Genomic DNA, 20,593 nt, shown 5'->3' on the forward strand with positions numbered 1-20,593 from the left:
CAGGGTAGGGAGTTCATTATCGGCGAAATTCATTTTAAGAAATCAAAGATATGCTATAATAGAACTTCAAGAAAAGATTTTCTTTCTTTTTTTTTTTTTTTTCAATTATCCATGGAGTATTTAAAAACGTTTATTTAAGACAAAGATGGGCTTCAACATGATGATGTTTATGAAATGAAAAATTCCGTTACCGTGCTCTCTGTCAAAAGGAAATGAAGTTTGACTTGACTAAGTTTTGGGAGGTGAAAGTTATGTATGCGTGCAATGCCGAAAAGGGAAGCAATAATATTATTACAAAAAATAATAAACATGCTGAGTTACTTATAATTTCTAAAAAAAAAAAGTTGTACTAATTGCATAAAAATAATTCACAGTTGCCCAAAATTTATTAAATTAGCTTAGTCCTGGAATAATGTCAAAGGAATTGTTTTATTGAAACTAACTAATGCGTATATGGATTAGTATTACTTTATTTCAAATAAACCAATGGAGGTTCAACGTATAAATTTCTCATGTTTATTGAATTTTCTCCTCAAATTGGAAAATATTGGAAGGTCAGGCAACACATGAAACATATTCGCGCAAAAATCCTTTACCGAAATAAATATTTAAAAAAAAAACACATCTAAAGAACGTTTATTTCAAAATAAAGAAATTAAGCATATTCTTTATTTTTGTTTTCATCAAAAAACGTTTTAAATGTAGGGTGCATTTACTCCTTAAAAAATCACTTTGTCGCTTATATCTTTCTCTTTGAAAAAGCAGTAACATAAGATAGTGTACAAAAACAATAAATTAGTATCTGTCCGTTCTTAAAAGTCGAAAATAAAGCGATAAAAGCTGGCTATTTTGTATTTTTTCGCCAACCCAGTTCAGTATTGCAACCCTATTTGCCGCCATTATATGCCACGGATTTAGTTCAATTTTCGTCCCTCTTTCTCTTGAAAGTGAAGGACCCGGGGGAAAGGAATTTTGCTTTTAAAAATTGACACCTCGATCTAGAAGCCAAATAAAACGCGAGAAAGAAAAAAAAAACTGTCTTAGTGAAAGATGCACCCCTAAGGCCACAGCATCTGTTATGAGAGGGACAGGTTGTCCCATTTACCCCCAGGATATGTTGTGCTCTCCCGCTTTTTTTGTGCTGCTGCAGTTCGGGATAATAATTTTTTCTGTTGCAGGAATCGAAGTGAAGAAAATTTCGATTTTAAAATGTGATTCAAGTCTTTCTAGCGCGGCTTTGCGTTTTACAATTTTATGGAAGAATGGTAATATGATTGCTCTTGGAAATGTCAAAAAGCTGCTCCGAAATGGATTTTGGGTGGAGGAAATTTAAATTGTGGATTACTTAAAATGTAGACCATCAATATTTAGGAAAGAAAAAGGATGTAAATTTTCCACGACCCGAACGTCAGCAAGAAGTAATTGAATCCTGAGTCTTAATTAATTCTATGTGAAGAGTAATTTATTTTTCCATGAAAGCAATACTGGAACGAAGATCCGGTACATTTCTGCACGCATGCGCGCACACACATAAAACAAAATACATTTTCTTGGAATGAAGAATTTTGATATATATATATATAATATATAATATAATTCTGACTGTACGTCCTTTACATTTAAAATTTTCCCATCTTTAAAGTTTTTTCTCGTTGGTCCTGAGTTTTTGAATGCGATAAGTTTTATTTTTGCTCGTGTATTAAGTTACTGTATTTACCACACTCCTGTTTCCAACATTTGAAGTTAATTGAAAAAAAAAAAAGCTTTTCACCTGTGTTCACATGTTTGCATGGTCTAATAGAGCATTGACATTACTGAAGACTAAAAATGGAAAACGCAGTAAGTGCCAAATAAAAAAAAAATACAGGGCATAAAAAAAGATTCCAGGCGTATTGTAGCACTCTCTGCGTTTTCCATTTTTTGTTTTATGGACTTGATACTAAACAAAAGAAACAAGATAAAAAAAACTTCAATAACCTTTACATGGCACTTACTGTACTCTCCATTATACGGGCACTGGTGGACCCACTGGCTAACTCCACTGGCGAACCCTAAACACGTTATTTTAACTACTTTTAGGGGGGATAGGCACACTGCCACATTGAAGTGCTTGTGGCATTTACTTCATTTTGACAGAAAAAAAATTAATGGCACTTAATGCGTTTTCCAATTTTAGTCTTCAGTTATTTTCGCTATGACTTAATAACTAATTCAATGTCATTTGGAGCTGATTTTCAAAATGAAATCGAGCGCACAAATTTCTTTATCATCAAGAACCTTCCGTAAGTGGAATTGCTGGGAGAGGAGGGAATTTCTGCTCCAATCTTCCCCATCGTGTGCTGCACAAACATTGATGACCCCCCCCCCCCTTTCTGGACAATCGAATTCCGTTGTGTCAGCGTTCGGAACTGTCACTTAGACGAGACCAATAATTAATTAATCCCATTAATTAGACCAACGGGAGCCTTCGATCGGAAACTGCCAAGAATGCAGACGCTCGGTTACAGTTTGTGAAGCTCTGACCACAGTGCACTACGAAGTGGAAAGACGGGGGGGAGGCAAGAAGGGCAGGAAATTGATTTGCAGGAGCATTTTCTGGAAGGAGAAGTTAAGCTCGGATTGCAGAAAGAAGTTGGAACAATGTAAACACGATCATTTGTTTGATGTCATTGCAGTAAGTTTAAAATTCTTTTTCATGAAGGGAGCTAAATCAAGCTGTTTTTCCAACATCTTCATATATTAGAGCAGTTAGTAATACAACGTTGTGAAGCACAAAAATTGCAGACACGTGTTTCGGTGTTATAAGGAACACCTTTTTCAATGCTAAGAAATGTGAGCTTCTGGATGAGAAGTCATCCAAGATTTTTTTCTCGGATGACTTTTCATCCAGAAGCTCACATTTCTTAGCATTGAAAAAGGTGTTCCTTGTAACACCGAAACACGTGTCTGCAATTTTTGTGCTTCACAACGTTGGATTACTAACTGCTCTAATTTTCAGCACAAAGGTATTTATTCATTATCTTCATATATATTATAGCGAATGACAGGGCCGTATCCAGAATTTTTTTTCGGGAGGGGCCCGGATTAGCACATTGCCCTAACACACACATGCAGATATAGTATAATAGACACACCAAACGCATAAAAATGTTAACATAGAAGTCTTTTTGTCTCGTTTTTTAATGATTCCACTGTTTGGACTGTTGTTATTTTAATTTCTTATTATTTTTCTTATTCACCTTGTAGTGGTAAGGATAACAGGAGAGTGTCCCTTTAAGTCAGATGTAGAACATCCATAATTTCAGGGGGTCCGGGGGTTTTTCCCCTGAGAAATTTTTGAAAAAAAAATCTGTAATTTGAGGCCTTATATTAGGTAATTGAGACTACAAAAATATGAAAAAAAATAGGCAAACAAAGTCTTTTAAAAGTTATACATTTTTTTGCAAATCAAGATCAAACAAAATAAAAATTGCTTGCTCGACAAATCATGGAACTTAATGGACAGAGAGGAAAAACGAGAGAGGAGAAAAGAGAAGAACCCCGCCATCTGCTCATATCATCTTTTAGTGAAGTTTGTTTTTGATCACTCCCCCTACCCCCATTTTTTTTTCATTAAATGCCCTACAGTATATGAAAATTGTACAAAACAGTTTAAAAGAAATGGTGTAGACATTCAGAAAATAAGAACGGAAGAGTAATATTCTGGCCATTTGGACAATTCATACTTTATTTTCTTGATAAGATACAAAATTGAAGAACTTTTCAAGGAATTTTAAAAACTTAAATAATTTTCAAAGACTCTCGAACAGTTGAAATTATTTGAAGCTCTTTATTTACACTTTTCAGAAGTTGATTGCAGTCTTACAAAATGATTATAACTTTGTAGGACACATCCGTTTTAAGTTAAAAATAAATGCAACGAAATATTTCTTGAAACAAACTTTTTTTCAATCACAAGTAGTGCAGAAAATGAAAGAGAGTAGAGTAAGTGTTATTTTTTTTTCTCGTACTTAAGGTATTAACAGTATGCAGTAGAAGTAAGGAAAAAAAAAAGCAATAACAAAAGAACCTCCATGACACTGAATTCGGCATTAAATAAATGCAAGACAAGAAACATATCAGTCACAAAAATGATCTTGAAAATTATGCTACAAAAACGCGAGAATCGTGATTTTTGCATTTTTTACTCAGGATGTGTCAAGGAGCTGAATTTGGTACATCTTGGTAACAAGATACTCGCCTAATCGGAAACTAGGGGCCCAGCCTTTGGGGAGTCCCCGGCTCGAAATCAGTACAGTGTAAGTTTTGTAAGAGTTTTAGGTGGAGGAGGGCAGGGTCGTTCACAGAGGGGAGAAGGGACACCTGTTGTCCCGGGCCCGAGCTTAAAAGGGGCCCAATATTTTTAAACCTAGGGTTGAAAATATGGGTAAACAATATGGAGGGGGCCCAAAAAAAGCATTTGTGACAGCCCCAAAATTTCTGTGCACGCCTCTGGAGGAGGAAGTGCACAGAAGTCAGTTCGGTAGACTTGAAAAGTCTACCGAACTGACAAAGGGCCTGCCTTGATCCTGGACTGCCCTGAATTGAATTGGGGAAGAGAGCAGGAAGTCCTAATTAAAGGTCTAAATTTCAAGTGTGCCTTGCAGCTAATGAGAACTAGAACTGCTTTTTCTGTATTTCTACAAAATATTATAAATTTTGAATAGTAGCAAAAGAATAAAAAAAAATTTCTTATTTTCCTTTTCTGACATTAGGAATTTAAAAAAAAGAAAAGAAAAAAAAACTTTTTCTGTTTTATGGTACAAAACATTTCGGGTTTCGGGGGGGGGGGGGGCCGGGCCCGTCAGGCCCTCCCTCTGGATACGGCCTTGGCGAATGATCGAGTAACACTCCTGACGTCACCAACAATGAAACTCGCGCCACGGCATGATAATCTGATAATGTTTTTTGGTAGTGTTTGACATGCAGGGAAATGCTTTATTTTGACAAGGCTGAACTGGATCCGGTCACTTAACTGTTTTACTGGTATGACTGTCATTTTCTGAGAATGAAAAAGTCCAAAAAAGGGTCAACAATGAACGCTTATCCACTAGAGTTTAGGGTTAATCCACTGGAGTTAGAGTTAAAATTTCAACTATCAAAAGATCATCAAACAGGCAATGGCTTCGTTCAAATGTAGAAGCAATTTTTACCCGTCATACCTTGACGGGTGATTTTCTAGTGGAAAAGTATTGATAAAGATACAATGTCAAAAATGTTAAATGGCGTGAAAGGTCGTAGTTTTGTAGTGATTAATCTTAATGGAAATATTACGAACAACTTTTGAGAATTTTGAATGTTAATTACAGCTATATAAATCTCCTAAGTAAGATGCATTGGCAATGTTCCAATCATACATTTTTACGAGCTAATTAATTTTTAAAACATTTGATAGGTGAGTTTTTCCAAATCAACTTTCATATTTCATTTCTATCTGTATTTTATAAATGACAACAAATATCGAACAGTTTAGTTACAACATCCAGAGACTGCAGTTTTCGCCTTTCTGTTTTGCACATTAACTAGTCTGGAACAGCTACAACCGAGTTGCAAGCAAATAACCTTAAATATAAGTTGAGTGTGTTTTTTAACTGGTAACTGAAAATATTTTTGCACACTAGAGAGAGATTTACGACTATTCCAGGCTCATGAGCCCAAAAGATGGACGAAACTGCAGTCTCTAGATGCTGTGACTGAGTTGCTCCTTATTTGCTTGCAATTCTCTGCCTTGGCTGCGGCGAGGAATATGTAGCTTTTTGTACTTCAAAAGTTCTTAGAAAATTAAAATTTTCTAAACGCAGTTTAGAAAATGTAATGAAAATTAGGGAATAACAAAGGTTGATATATTTACCATTACAGTGTGCAATCACTTGATTTGCAAAAAAAAAAAAAAAAGGAGATAAACATTTTTCGGGTTTTTTCTCCCTGAATTCTTTCTTTATCGAACAGGATAAAAAGTGCGGCATGTTTTAACTTTGGAAAAAAAAATCTTGACTGAACAAGAAGAAAAGGAAAGACAGAACGCGAAAGTTGACACCACCTTCGAACCCCAGTCACGTGTGAGGGACCTTTCAGAGTCTTAAAATGATGGCGGTTTCGACGTCAACCTAATTATTGGTGTCGTGGCTTGTCCGAATCGCGTTTCCTCATTCTTTCCAGAACTCTATACCAGCCTGACGTCACACCCTTTCTGCTCCGGGAAAAGGATGAAAGGGAAAAAAAATATTCGTCTGTGGAAGTCATCCCTCGGGAAGGACACTCGATGCACTATTTTTGTGGGGGACGTACGCAAATGCCACGAGTACACAACTAAAGTAAAGAATAAATACCTTTGTGCTGAAAAATTAAAATGTCAGTAATCCAACGTTATTAAGCACAAAACTTGCAAATGATTGCAGACACGTGTTTCGGTGTTACAAGGAACACCTTTTTCAATGCAAAGAAGTGTGAGCTTTTGGATGAAAAGTCATCCGAGAAAAGCTCGGATGACTTTTCATCCAAAAGCTCACACTTCTTTGCATTGAAAAAGGTGTTCCTTGTAACACCGAAACACGTGTCTGCAATCATTTGCAAGTTTTGTGCTTAATAACGTTGGATTACTGACATTTTAACAACTAAAGTATTTGAAGAATTTCGTTCGAAATCTACATTCCAGGAAGAAATAAATAAAAACACTTATATATATATATATACATATATATATATATATATATATATATATATATATATATATATATATATATATATATATATATATATATACTGAAACAAAATAAAAGAAAATTAGAAAAGAATAAAATAAAATGGAGTAAACCACAAGCCCAATGTTGCGCAAAGCAGTCAAACAAACAGCCAGGTAAATATTACAAAATGCAAACAATAAACACATAAGGGATTTACAAGATTAACAAATAAGAACAATAGAACTAATAAAAAGACTAAGTTGATGAAGCCAGAACTCCTCATCAGTGGGAGCTGCTGAGGAGTTCTGGCTTCATCAACTTAGTCTTTTTATTAGTTTTAGTATTCTTATTTGTTTAATTTTCTAAATCCCTTATGGGTTTATTGTTTACATTTTGTAATATATATATATATATATATATATATATATATATACATATATATATATATATATATATATATATATATATGTTACTGCTTGGGGTTATATATATATATATATATATATATATATATATATATATATATATATATATATATATATATATATATATATATATATGGAACCCCAATTTTACGTTTTTTGTCTTTTTGTCGTACCAGTGATAAAAATCTTTCCAAGCGGGAGAACGTAAAATCTGGGACGTGTTAAAAAGCTAAGCATATTGTTTAAAACTTGATTCTTATCCAGTGAAGTAAGTGGGAAAATTCAGGGACCTCGGCAGAAAATGACGTTGGAAGGGGAAGACGTATGAAAAACGTACAACGTGAAATCGGGGTTTTTACATATATTTAACTCGTGTGGGTTAACATTGCACCACTTCAGATTTTTTTAGTGCGCTTGACTCCAAAACAAACTGCAAGCGATGCAATGCTATATTCTGATGGCAATCACCAGTTTTCCACTTTTTTTTTTTTTTTTTACAAAACTTAGCAGCACTAAATACAGCGCGCAGTATAACCCTATAATTCTGAAGTTACTGTTGGGAAACTACTCTTGAAACTTAAATTCTGGTTTGTGGATCTTGAAATCTCTCTTCCACAGAATTGTAATATTCTACGCAATATAACAGAAATCTTCTGATTCTATGAAATAAAAATAGAAGAGTTTTTAAACATTAAGGAGTTTTATTTCATCTAGTTCGAAGTTACTGCTCTTTTAATAAAATAATTTATTTTTCATCACGTTTCTCATATGGTTCAAAGCAGGGTAACTTTGAGCTTGATAAATAATTTATTTTAAATTGTTTTAAAATCATATTTTTGGATATACAATACTTAATAGGGGTCTTTTTTTCTGTTTTATGCCAATATATGCTGAAACACTACTTAAATATGGATAGTGCAGTTAAAAATAAGGATCATGGATCAAAGTTATCCTAAATGACTGTACTTTGCATATTAATATCCTTTCAGGGTTGCATTATCATTCACTTATCTCCTGTGAATTAAGAGTTGTACTTCAGTTTTATGCCAATAGATGCAATAACACTATTAAAATATGAGTGGTGCAGTTAAAAATTGGGATCTTGGACCAAAGTTAGTTAAATGACTGTACCTCGCATATTAGTATCCTTTCAGGGTTGAATTATCATTCACTTATCACCGGTGAATAAATGTACTCTATTAAGGGTTTCAGTTTTATACCAATAAATGCAATAACATTATTAAAATATGGGTGGGATAGTTAAAAATGGGTATTGTGGATCAAAGATATCCTGAATAACTATAACTTTCATATTAGTATCCTTTCAGCGTTGAATTATCGGTCACTTACCTCCAGGGAATAAATAAATCATATGAAGTGCTTATGAGGGCTTGAATGGAACTCGGATATAGCATTCCATTTTGCCGATGGCCCCCGAGGCTAGCTTTTATCTCGTCGTCTGATCAGAAAGAACGTAGTGTCACATATGAGGTGTCATATACCCATGGTTTCTTAAAAGAAGTCCCGAGTCCTGATGCAGGAAGAATAGGTTAACACTCTCCATTCTCTCTCAGAGGTGTAAATCAACTTTGAGGTGTGTTGAGTGGTTTTTATCAGGTTTGTGTTTTCCGTACTTTTCTTTTTGCGGGGTGAGATTTTCGGTTGGTTTTTGCATATGAGGGGAAAAGTTCCACCTTTTATATATCCCAACAAAAATGGATATTATTTTTTGCTGTCCTACGTTTTAAAGACGAAGCCCTTTTTTTCAAAATTTATTGATTGAATTTAAACAGTTTTTATAGATGAAATTTTTTTTTTGCACATCGCAAAAGACTCACATCAAAAATGTATTCATATTTTTCAGAAAAAGTACATTTCCTTAAAAGTTGTAACTGCAATATCTTTATGCCTAAATATTCATTTTCTTTGGAGGAAAGAGGAACACGTAAATCTGGACGTTCCTTAGATAAATGCTGTAAATAATGAAGTTCATTAACCGACACAACTGAATATCTTGCATTACTACAGCTTAATTACATTATAACATAAGGAAAAAATATGCCTGTTTTAATGTAAAAATCTTGTCTGTTATTCTCCCAACTCTAAGATGCGCAATCTGATCAAAGGTTCATTCAAAATTTTTTTATTTGTGAACCTTTAGTAAATTTTGATGAACTGTATTCTATGTCCAGACCCGGGTTCAATTCCTGGGTTGGGTGGGCATGGTGGAATCAGTCGTTCATCCCTTCAGTTGGTCGATAAGATGAGTACCAAGTGTGCTTGGGAGTTAAACACTGAGGGTTCCACGGTCGGCAGACCGCCTGACCGGAGCATCTGCCCGGTCACCCTCGGTCTCGTAAATTGAGATGGACACAGTAGGCCCCCATCAGTGTTTTAGTTTTAGTTTAGTATTCTATATTTTTCTATTAACGATTAATTTATGGCAAAACATAATTCCAGACATAATGTATTAATCTATAAAATAAACTGATGTGGAATAGCTATACTCGAAGTGCACCAGTCAACGAAATGCGTTGTTGAAATACGACGGAAAATTGTGAATTAATGCAATTAACAAAATTAAGTGTTAAAGAGCACTAGCAATTTGATAATTAGGTCGTTCATTAAATAATTGTATAAAACAAGTTAGATTTCTTGTTACGAAACGGTTCGCGGACGAAATGCTAATCCAACAATCAACAAAATAGGAGTCTCTTGGACATTAAGTAGACTGTTTTTACTACTTAATAGCTGAAAAAAAAAAAAAAAAAAAATAGAACCTTTTTTTCGTCGTTACATTTATTGACGTCATGTACAAATTGTTTAAATTTTGCTAATCCGCTTTAATTAATCGTGACTTGTTGCTTTCAGGTGATGCGAGTATTGGATCCGGAGATGGAACGGGGGAAGACGATGACGATGACAGGAGTAAAAAGCGACAGAAAAAAAGAGGAATTTTTCCCAAAGTAGCCACCAACATAATGAGAGCATGGCTTTTTCAGCATCTTACCGTAAGTTCTGAAGACTTATTTCTCTCTGTCACAATTATTTCTGACTAGTGGTACCCGCACGGCTTTGCTCGTAATAGAAAATTCGAAGGTCTTTTGGTTCGCCTGTATATTTACAAATAATGTATGGTGAATTTTCTAGCCAATTGGCTTGTGCCCATGTTACGGTTCCACGTCATGATAATTTCGTAATTTACTCGTCCATCTTACGATAAAGACTTTTTCTTAAAATTGGAATAGAAAAAGAACAAAATCGAATTTTCGAAAAACCGCTTCGAGGTGCACACCCCATGCTACAAACTAACTTTGTGCCAAGTTTCATGAAAATCGGCCGAACGGTCTAGGCGCTATGCGCGTCACAGAGATCCTGACAGACAGAGAGACTTTCAGCTATATTATTAGTAAAGATAATCACTATGAGTGATATACTCACTGGCTAATGAATTAGAAACCTTTGAGATTTCCAGATTGGGTGTGGAGGGAGTATCATGATATGGAGCATGTTCTTCTGGCGTGGAAATGGTGTCCCGGTGTTCCTAGAGGGTAAACAAACAGCCATGCGATACCTTGATACACTGGCAGACCAAGTTCACCCTGCAATGTTGCATTTTTATCTTGATGGCGACGGATACTTCGTGGACGATAATTCAACTATACATCGTGCCAGAAGTGTTGAAATTAGGTTCACTGTGCATCAGTCTGACTTCCAACACCTTCGCTGGCCACCGTATAGTCCGGGTATTAACCCCGCAGAAAATGTGTGGGATATGGTGAAAAGGCGCATCCGACAGCACTCTCCTCTTCCATCTAATTTACAAGATCTAAAATGCTGCATTGCCAGCCATGGTATTCTCTGGATGTAAATGCACTTTAGAAGCGTGTAGACTCGATAATCGGAGCAGATACCCGTGCAAAAGGTGGTACAATAAAATATTGATCTTGGGTATCTAATTCACTGGCCAGTGTGTGTAAAAACAAGTATTTTTTAAAACATGAAGATAGTGTCACAAAAAAGTGGCAATGGTATTCTCATATCAGCTGTTTTAAATTAAGTGGCTTTAAGTAGCTTGGCTTAAAAATTGATCTTTATTATTGGGAACTTTAATATTGTCTGTTACGTTTTAACAATATGCCGAATACAATCTATAATACCAGGGCTTAATTCACATGGAAGCTCAGCTCTTGCAGTGTTTTGAATTTTATTTCCAGATATGTATGAGGAGAAAATGTAATAACTATATGTAATATATGTAATATAACTATAAAATGTAAGCACTGGAGTCTGTAAATGCAATACTAATAATATATGTAAGAGTAATGAATCAATCAAACTCCAGCTTATCAGCAGCCACGCAATATAAAAAGGAGCCAAGATCGCAATAAATATTTTTAAGCCATTTTTACAGATCATTTATCACTTTATTTGTCTATTCAACAACATATAAACCGTAAAATCAGTGTTCAATTTTATAAATAAACGTGTTATCATTGCTTCAGAAGCAGCTCTAAACTAGTAAGAAATTGATTCACTGTATCTTAAATACTGGATCTTTTGTTTTATGTTGATGCTTTAAAAAAATATATACATCATATTATTTCAAATAGCAAAATAGAAAGTCCTAAGTTGATCCTGTATTCACAACAGGTTGAGGTAGATTTCGTATGCATTATCAGGTGGTCATTAAATGCAGCATCCAAAAATGAATCTTTCAAAAATAATTTCCTACTCAAAAAATAATGCCGGCATTACTTATTATTTATCCTTGTTCCCAATAGTATGAGTTCCCAGAACACCATCCCGCTCCTCTCAATTATCCTTTCACAATTTATCCCCATCCAGCCTCTTCCATTCTGAATCCGCATCAAAAGCAGCTGTCGGCAACTTCGGAGTCAACTTGGGAACCTTAATGAAGTAAGCCCCAGCGTTTATGAGGGGGCGCACCTTTTCAGCTTTCTATTTCAGGCGGACCCCCCATTGTATGTACCCAGCAAGGGTGGAGGAGGGACGAATATCGTTTTGTCGGCACATATCCACCCTCCAACCTTCCCATCCGACTGACCTATGTCTGGTGGAAAAGCTCTTTCTGTAAAGCCGTCAGCTGGCACAAACAGCTTGCCATCATTGACTTCGAATCCTTGTGTATGGCGTTTGTATAAATCTATCCATGGATGGTCTCTCTCTTCTATTTTTGTTCCCGATGGCACTTTGTCGGGCTTTAAAAGGGGCTTGCTTCCCCTGGCAAAAACAGCTGATGTCATTACGCCTCCCTTATGATGGTGAAACTTTTAACGATGGTTGATTTTAAATGAATAGGACTTGTACATAGTCGAAGGGGGAGGATGCAGTGATACCAAAGGACGAAGTTAAATGCTGTGGATAAAATATTTTTCTATTCTCTGAGCAAAATGTGACAATATTGTTTCGATTTAAAAAAAAAAAATGTTTCTACACACCTGTATTAAACGAAAAACAACCTACTAATGATGCAAATAATAAACTTTTTCAGTTTTTGTCCATATTTAATAACATTTGATGAAGTAATTTCTCTCTAACTTAGCTAATAATAAGGAAATTTAATGAAGAATGGTGAATGTAATCATATTTTGCTCCCCCTCCCCCTCATTTTTGTGTATTCATGTGTGTTTATGATTGAGAATCATTTAAAACTATCATTACGCTTTATTTATATGGGCAAAAAATTACGCATTGATATGAAAAGTAATTCATTTTTCAGCAATTTCTAGATCCTATTCCTTTGTCTGACTGTAAGTTTATTTTCGGGTGAGGGGGGGGGGGAGAACTTCTCTATGAGAACCTGGTATAGTATTTTATTTCACGTTTTAATCAAGTAAAAAATGATATGTATACATTCCATTCGCTAAACAACATATGCTTTTTGATACATCCTTTAATTTTTTTTCTCGGGCAAGAAAAAGCAGAAACAGACATCTTGATTTGTAACAAATATAAATCCGTGCAAAGCATTGTAGAAATTGTAAAAATTCTGAAATAAGTGATGATTTAAGCAACTTTGTGTGTGTGTTATTTTTTTGACGGAGGAAGGAGGGCCAGAAGGGGGAATTAAGGGGCGTCAGAGGGAGGAATTAAGGGGGGATTGTGCAATCAAAGTTGAATTTTCGAGGAATTTTTGAGGATTTTTGAAGTTGGGGTTGAAAAGGACATTTCATGCAGTATTCTGCCGTGTGCAGGTAAAGGGCAGTAACTGCAAATTTTTCATTTTTTTTTTTTTTTTTTGAATTTTTGTCATCTATTGTACGTTAGCTTTATTGTACAAGCTCGCTTATTTGGTTTCCGCTGAAAAAACGCCTCGAAAAAAACGTCTAATTCCAACATTTTCCAATTGTTAGTATTGAATCCACTACACATTTCTTCAAATATCTCGAAAACTCATTTCTGCAGATACTGCCGTTTACCTGCACACGACAGTATTATCCGCAATACATTTCTACATCAATGTTGTTAATAAAGCGTAGGGTTATTAATAAAGCTTAGATCTATTCTATAAATACTTTTATTCCTTAAGAATCATCAATTACTGAAGGATACAATTGGCTCACTCGCAAGTAAATTTTTATGCATCTAAATAAATCAAATATATTTAAAAATCTCTTTGAAAAAGTGCATAGGTTGTAAGGACTTTAATCTCGACTTCCAACGTTAATTTTCTCCACGTGAGGATGACTCATTGATGTGCCAACGGAAGTTTAAAGTAGAAGTGAATGTTTTTCTTATGCCGAACCCCGAGGTACTTGGCAAGATCTCACTGTTCATTTTGAGTTCGTCACTTCATTGGCTTTTGGGAACTGGCTACAAGCAGCAAACGACATTAAAAAAAAAAAAAAATCCAAAAAAGATAATATGTTTTGGATAGGCTCTCAGTGTGTGCCCGCTACCGTGGAGAAATATTGGTTGGTGATTGAAACCCCTTAGGCACACCGTGTAATCACTTTTCGAGCCCCCTTCTTTTCACCTTCAGCTCAATCAAATATTATGCCTCACACGCCCGGATGAAGTGGAACAGGAAGGGTTGTTCTTTGGACCGGGGAAAATTAGCTATCTGGGTGATGTTTACGTTGCGATTGGCTTAATAACGTCCGACTGTGTTAGGAGCTTTGCAAGAAGTATAAAATTTTCTTGTACATAGGTTTTCAGCTAGTCAGAATTAAAATAATTACATAAGCCTGCAGTAAGACAGAGCAGAGAACCATTTTTCAAAGTTATACTTTTATTGTTAACTAGTGGTACCCGCACGGCTTTGCCCGTAATAGAAAAATTAAAAGATCTTTTGGTTTGCCCGTTTATTTACAACTAATGTATGGTGAATTTTCACGCCAATTGGCTTGTACCCATGTTACGGTTCCAGGTTGTGATAATTTCGTAATTTACTCGTCCATCTTATGATAATTTTGTTCTTAAAATTGTAATAGAAAAAGAACCACATCGAATTTTCGAAAAATCGCTTCGAGGTGCACTCCCCCATGCTACAAACTAACTTTGTGCCAAATTTCATGAAAATCAGCCGAACGGTCTAGGCGCTATGCACGTCACAGAGATCCTGACAGAGAAAATTTCAGCTTTATTATTACTAAAGAAACTCAGTTGTTTTTATTGACATAAATTTATTAATCTATTCATGTTCGTTTAACACTAACGCAGCCAGAAATACCTTCTGAAGGAGGTTTTTGAGCAAAAATACCTCCCGGAGGGTTTTTTTAAATCAAAAATACCTTCTGAAGGGGGTTTTTTGATCAAAAAAACTTTCTGAAGGGTTTTTTAAATTCAAAAATACCTCGTGAAGGGGATTTTTTGATTAAATACCTTTTGAAGGTTTTTTTTTTTTTTTTTTTAAATTCAAAACAGCCCTTTTCTATGCATTAATTACTATATTATTTGCTTTTATGTTAAAACCAATGCCTGTGGGGGTGTTTTAACCCCCAAAACCGTCCCTTTGCTGCGCCACTGCCGATTAATATACGTATATATATAAAATATTTATATACCAGAGAGAGAAAATTAGTTCAACTGCAGTTTCGTAGATTTGGGGTAAGATAAAGGAAAATTTGCCGTTTCTGTTTTAAAGTTCGTTTACTCGAGACCCACGTGATAACAGGCCAGACAACTCCTCTCCCCCCCGCTTCGTTACGCCACCAGTCGTCGATCTATGAACTTGGCGCGAAACTTTGAAAGCAGTGCAGTTTACAATGCAGTTACATAGTGCTGCTTGCTCTGGCTGAAATAGATGAAATAGGAAATATGTAACTTCGGATGCACTTTCTTGTGAATACAATACTGTTGGATTTATTTCATCCTTTAAACGTACCGGAATGTAGAGGCAATTAAAAATATATATATATAATTAGTCTTGTAAGTGTCTGAGTGTCTGCTGAGTGAGTCAGCGATTTGCGCTACCGAACAACCTGCATGCGAAGAAAAAAATCGGGCGCCTCATGGAATAAATTTTAAAGTTCGGAGGTAAGTACTTTTCTCAGATAAATAAATTAACATTTTATCCATTAGAATTCATGCAGTTAAGGTTACTTAACTTTTCCTCCATTACACAAACAATTGTCAGTTTCCTTTCTGATATCTTTGTCTGTAATTTGTAATTTCAGCATACTGCTTTAATATTTGAAACGGTTAACTTGCAACTTTTTATTTCTTTATTTTTTCAACCTTGTACACGCATTTATTCGAAATGGATTTTCCAAGCTGACAATATACATATGTCAAAATTTTCTTCGAATATACTTGTTGCTATCAGAAGCAACGTAACTTGGTTTGATATTCAGTTAATATGTAAACAAGTTTATTGAAACAGGCTTTTAACTGAACTAATCTTATATTTTCGGTTTCGATTAAATTGTTTCATACGCTAGCATGTGTTATTTTGATCAAAAAACATTCCTTGATGGGCTTCCGTAGTTCTGAGGTAAGAAGATTAGCTTTGAACGCCGGAGGGCGTGGGTTCGATACTTAAACATTTTCCCCCAACTACGCCCTTGCAATATTATTCAAACAAGCTGGTTCTGTGCGCAAACTAAAAAAAAATATGTGTTTTTTTTGCACTGTTGTCTTTAAGTTTTAAGATATTTATGTACAAATTGTGGTTGAGTTAACGGTATTCATGATTTCTGGGCTTGCGAAAGATTACTTTTGAGCAGTGGATACACAACGTGTTTTTGCCAAATGCTCTATGATTGTTTGTTATGCTTAAAAAAGGCAAAATGTCTTGAACTATATAATTTTGAACTCCTTGGGTTTTCTGTTAATAAGCTTTCAGGAACTCTGAAACTGTAATATAAATTGAATTAAGGGGCTGTCCATAAAGGATGTTGCAAAATTTTGAACAAATCCCCCCCCCCTCCCTCCTTGTTACATGTAACGCTGTTCAGCATGAGCATATTGTTATAAACAACGCGTGATGTCACACTTCTTGTAATCTTTTCCCTTCCCCCTGTCACAAAAATGTCACACTGAATTCCTAAAAGAGCCAACTCATAAAAATGTTGATCTAAATTTAACATATATGAGGTTTTAAGTATTGAAGAAAGTTGTTAAAATGGTCATTCTATGAGAAGTTTTTTGAAAAAGGTTACTTTGTCATCAATTAAGCTCTTTAAAATAATTTTTCAAAAGCCTAAAATGATGAACTATTAAAGCCCCCATCCCCACACACACACAAGAATCATTAGCATCAGAAAAAGCTAAAAATGGAAAAGTAGCCAAATTCCAAAAAAAAAAAAAAAGGCTGCTTTGATATTGAATACATTTTTTTGATGTACAACATACAGTATTCATGATCTTGTATAATTCATTCTTTACTTAACGTTTTTAAAGTTGAATTCATGTGTAACTTTTCGAGAGTGCCAACCGAAGGGGGGAGGGGTAGGAATCATAGTCTCATAATAATGATAGCTTTTCAACGGCTATAGTTATAAATAACTGTGCCCTTGAAATTTTAAGGGAGATGGGGGAGATGTTTATGGGGTATTTTTCTTGAAGTTTTCATAATTGAAGGAGGTAGGGCACCGTTTACTTTGGGGGATGGCACCCAAACATTCATGTCTTTTTAAAAGTGTAAATTTGCTAAGCTAAGTTAACACTAATAATCTGGTATTATGTATTTTAATTTGATGTTATGTCTTTGAAACGTATTGCAGTTATATTTCCCGTTTACTTTAGTAAAAATGTTTATTTATATTTTAAAATTTCATTTTATTCTTATTCAAATACAATGGTAAAATTATTTTTTGTTTTGATGTAATTGTAAAATGAAAGTTCATCTATTTATTTGAATACTTCTTAAGACTTAATGTTTCAATACAATATACGAGTAGTTAAAATGCGATTAGTGTTAAAAAAAATTTGAAATGAAAAATAAAACTGTTTATTTATCACTTTGTTTTTACAAGATTGTAAAATAAAATCGTGTTTAGTTATTTGAATACTTTGTAAGACTTATAAATGTTTTTATGTGAAATACTATGAATTAAGCTCAGTGTATTTTTTAATGTATGATTATTGGTTCCTTTTTATGTTTTCTAATGAAAAAGTAGAAGTTTTAATGCTACTACAATAATAGAAGACAATAATAAATAAACCAAATAGTTTAATTAAACCAAAATACTAATCGAAGAGCTCACTTCCCAATATCATTGTGGATCGACTAACGATGACGTCATTTGCTAGTTGGATGGCCTTCCTATCTCGGAGGCCTCGGTTTACTGCTATTTGTGGTAATTAGCATAATATACTGCTGGATGACAGCTGCGCATAAAAATACATTGAGAAACATTTTAATAACAAATGTAGTTCAAATTTATGTAAATATAACTTTAAAATTCACCAAATATAATGAATATTAAAGTAAAAAATAATTTCGTAAATATTGAAAATACGTTTGCACCTAAATAATTTCTTTCGTGTACTTTAATTAAAAATTAATTAATTGCGAAAACTTTCTTAACTTGTTCACTTCAGGGAAACTTATTTATTCAAGTACCGCATTACCACCACAAGTCTGTTTCTGACCTATTCCCCCAGCTTACGAAAAAGTTGCTCATACTTTTTAAGTACTTTTAAACATCACTACTCGTACTTGGAAGTTCGAAGTAATATTTGCTAATTTCTGCCCGCAATATTGTATATATATATATATATATATATATATATAGACAAAAATATTCTCGTTACTTTTTTGCACATTGCCATTTAATTTGATCGAGCCGAAGTATAAATTTAAAACTTGGCGTGGTGTAAGAAAACACATGAGCTAAGCGGCTATAACTATACACCTGTTCCTGACTCCCCATACCCCCTATCCAGCTTACAAATAAGTTCCTTATTCTTATTAAGCATTCTTAAAAACTATACTTTTACACTGTCTGTGTTTGAAAGTTCCAAGTAATTTGCATTTGTTAATTTCTACACCACAATCTGAGCCGCAAGAGATAAAGCAAACTGCCAAAAACATTCTCCTACTTCTTTGCACACATTGTCATTTAATTTGGTTGAGTCGACGCATGAATTCAATTTAAAACTTTACGCGGTTTCAACGAAACACATGAATTTCGCGGCTAGGAATGCACATCTGTTCCTACTCCCCCTCAATTTACAAACTTTCTCTTACTTAAACTCATTAAACATTCTTAAAAATTACGCCTTTACACTATCTGTGTTGTGTTTGAAAGTTCAAAGTAATATGTATTTCTTAATTTCTGCACCACGTTATCTCGATCGCAAAAGATAAAGCAAACTGCTAAAAATATTCTCCTGCTTTTTAGCACACATTGTCATTTAGTTTGCCCGAGTCGAAGCATAAATGAGTTTAAATTTTCGCGTGGTTTAAGGAAACACATGAATAAAGCGACTACTATTATATACCTGTTCCTGACTCTCTCCCTCCCCCCAGTTTACAAATAAATTCCTCATTCTTAAAAATTACGCCTTTACACTATCTGCAGGTACTTGAAAGTTCAAAGTAATATGTATTTGCTAATTTCTGCACCACATTATCTCGGTCGCAAAAGATAAAGCAAACTGCCAAAAATATTCTGCTTCTTTGCACACATTGTCATTTAATTTGTCCGAGTCGACGCATGAATTCAATTTAAAACTTTGCGCGGTTTTAAGGAAACGCATGGGTTTAAAAAGCGGGGAGAGAAGCAAATTCCAATTTTGTGTCAAGGATTCCCTGAATCGGCGCAAAATACCCTTGACAGCTTGCACTTGGGCAGGCGGAGCCGATGATGAGACAATAATTAGATTACGCGTCACGCTCCCTGACACCTGTCCCGGACCTCTTATTAAATCAATTTCTTCCCGGTGCTTTTTCATCGTATTGGACGCCCCCAAACTGACTTCTACATTTTCCGATTTTCCTTTTAATCTCATTACCGAGTAAGCTCCCCCAGAAAAAAAGTTTTTTTTTCTTCTCTTGCGTTTGCTTGTTTGTCATTCACTGCTAGGAATTTAGAAAGATAATTTTTTGTGAAGGAAAATACTTTAAGGGAAAATGAGTCTTCTTTTTGAATGAAAAAATATTTATTTCACGTCATTAGAAACTTCTCTGTGAAGATATATTAGCGCGTAGATAAAAGAAATTTTTCAATGTATCTGACTGAATTATATCCCTAGGAAAACAGTTCCGAAACGCGATAAACTTTTAAGCGGTTTTTACTCCCATATAACTTTTTTCCCCAATTTCTTTGTTTTATTTTATTTTTTATTATTATTATTATTTTTTTTTTTTTTTTGAACTTTAATCAAGATTTTTTCTTGGCCGGAAAGAAACATATTTAAAGCAAAACAAAAACCATCTGACAATATCACAGGTTGTGAAATTATTTTCCCAAATATTGAGAATATTTTGTTGGCAATGGAAAATTCGTGTTTCTGTTCAGGGTACTTCGTGCATTCTCCTTTAATGCGAATTATTTATTGAAGAAAGAGTATCTACAGATTTATATCTCCATTTCAATGTAATAACTGCGCTACAATAAAATAAATATGCAACTTCTGTTTCACGTATTTCAATACTGAATCTCAAAAATGCGCCACTAATATCGTCAGCCTTTAATTTTCAGACGATTTATCATTATTTTTGTATTATTTAAGCTTGACTTAGAACGACAAAAATGGCTTTAATAATTCGCTTCAATAAAGTTTTACTAAAAGTTCTATGAGAGCCTTAGTCAAAATAAAAACGAAGTTAATTTTATTTCTTGTTTCTACTTTCTTTATCAATATTATTTTGATTGGGACAAAACACGACTGCAATCAATATATCAGACAGCCTGATTATCTCATCCAGAAACTGCTGTTTCGTTCTTATTAGATCTCATCTGTCTGGAATAGTGAATAACCGAGCTGGATGCGGATGTCATGTCATTGAAGCTAAGAGCAATAAGAAACTGG

The 20,593-nt window shown here is 34.5% G+C and overlaps 1 protein-coding gene across 4 annotated transcripts in view; it reads left to right on the forward strand.

Moving 5' to 3' along the window:
• LOC129221944 (homeobox protein Meis2-like) overlaps positions 1-20,593 on the forward strand; it is a 413,908-nt gene that overhangs the window by 250,900 nt on the left and 142,415 nt on the right. For all 4 annotated transcript variants that reach the window (XM_054856332.1, XM_054856334.1, XM_054856331.1 and 1 more), the window contains exon 7: positions 10,019-10,158. In XM_054856332.1, the coding sequence (XP_054712307.1) occupies positions 10,019-10,158 (140 nt within the window). The remainder of the gene's footprint in view (positions 1-10,018; positions 10,159-20,593) is intronic.

The sequence above is a fragment of the Uloborus diversus genome, chromosome 5 (genome assembly GCF_026930045.1).
Source record: "Uloborus diversus isolate 005 chromosome 5, Udiv.v.3.1, whole genome shotgun sequence".
NCBI lineage: Eukaryota > Metazoa > Arthropoda > Arachnida > Araneae > Uloboridae > Uloborus > Uloborus diversus.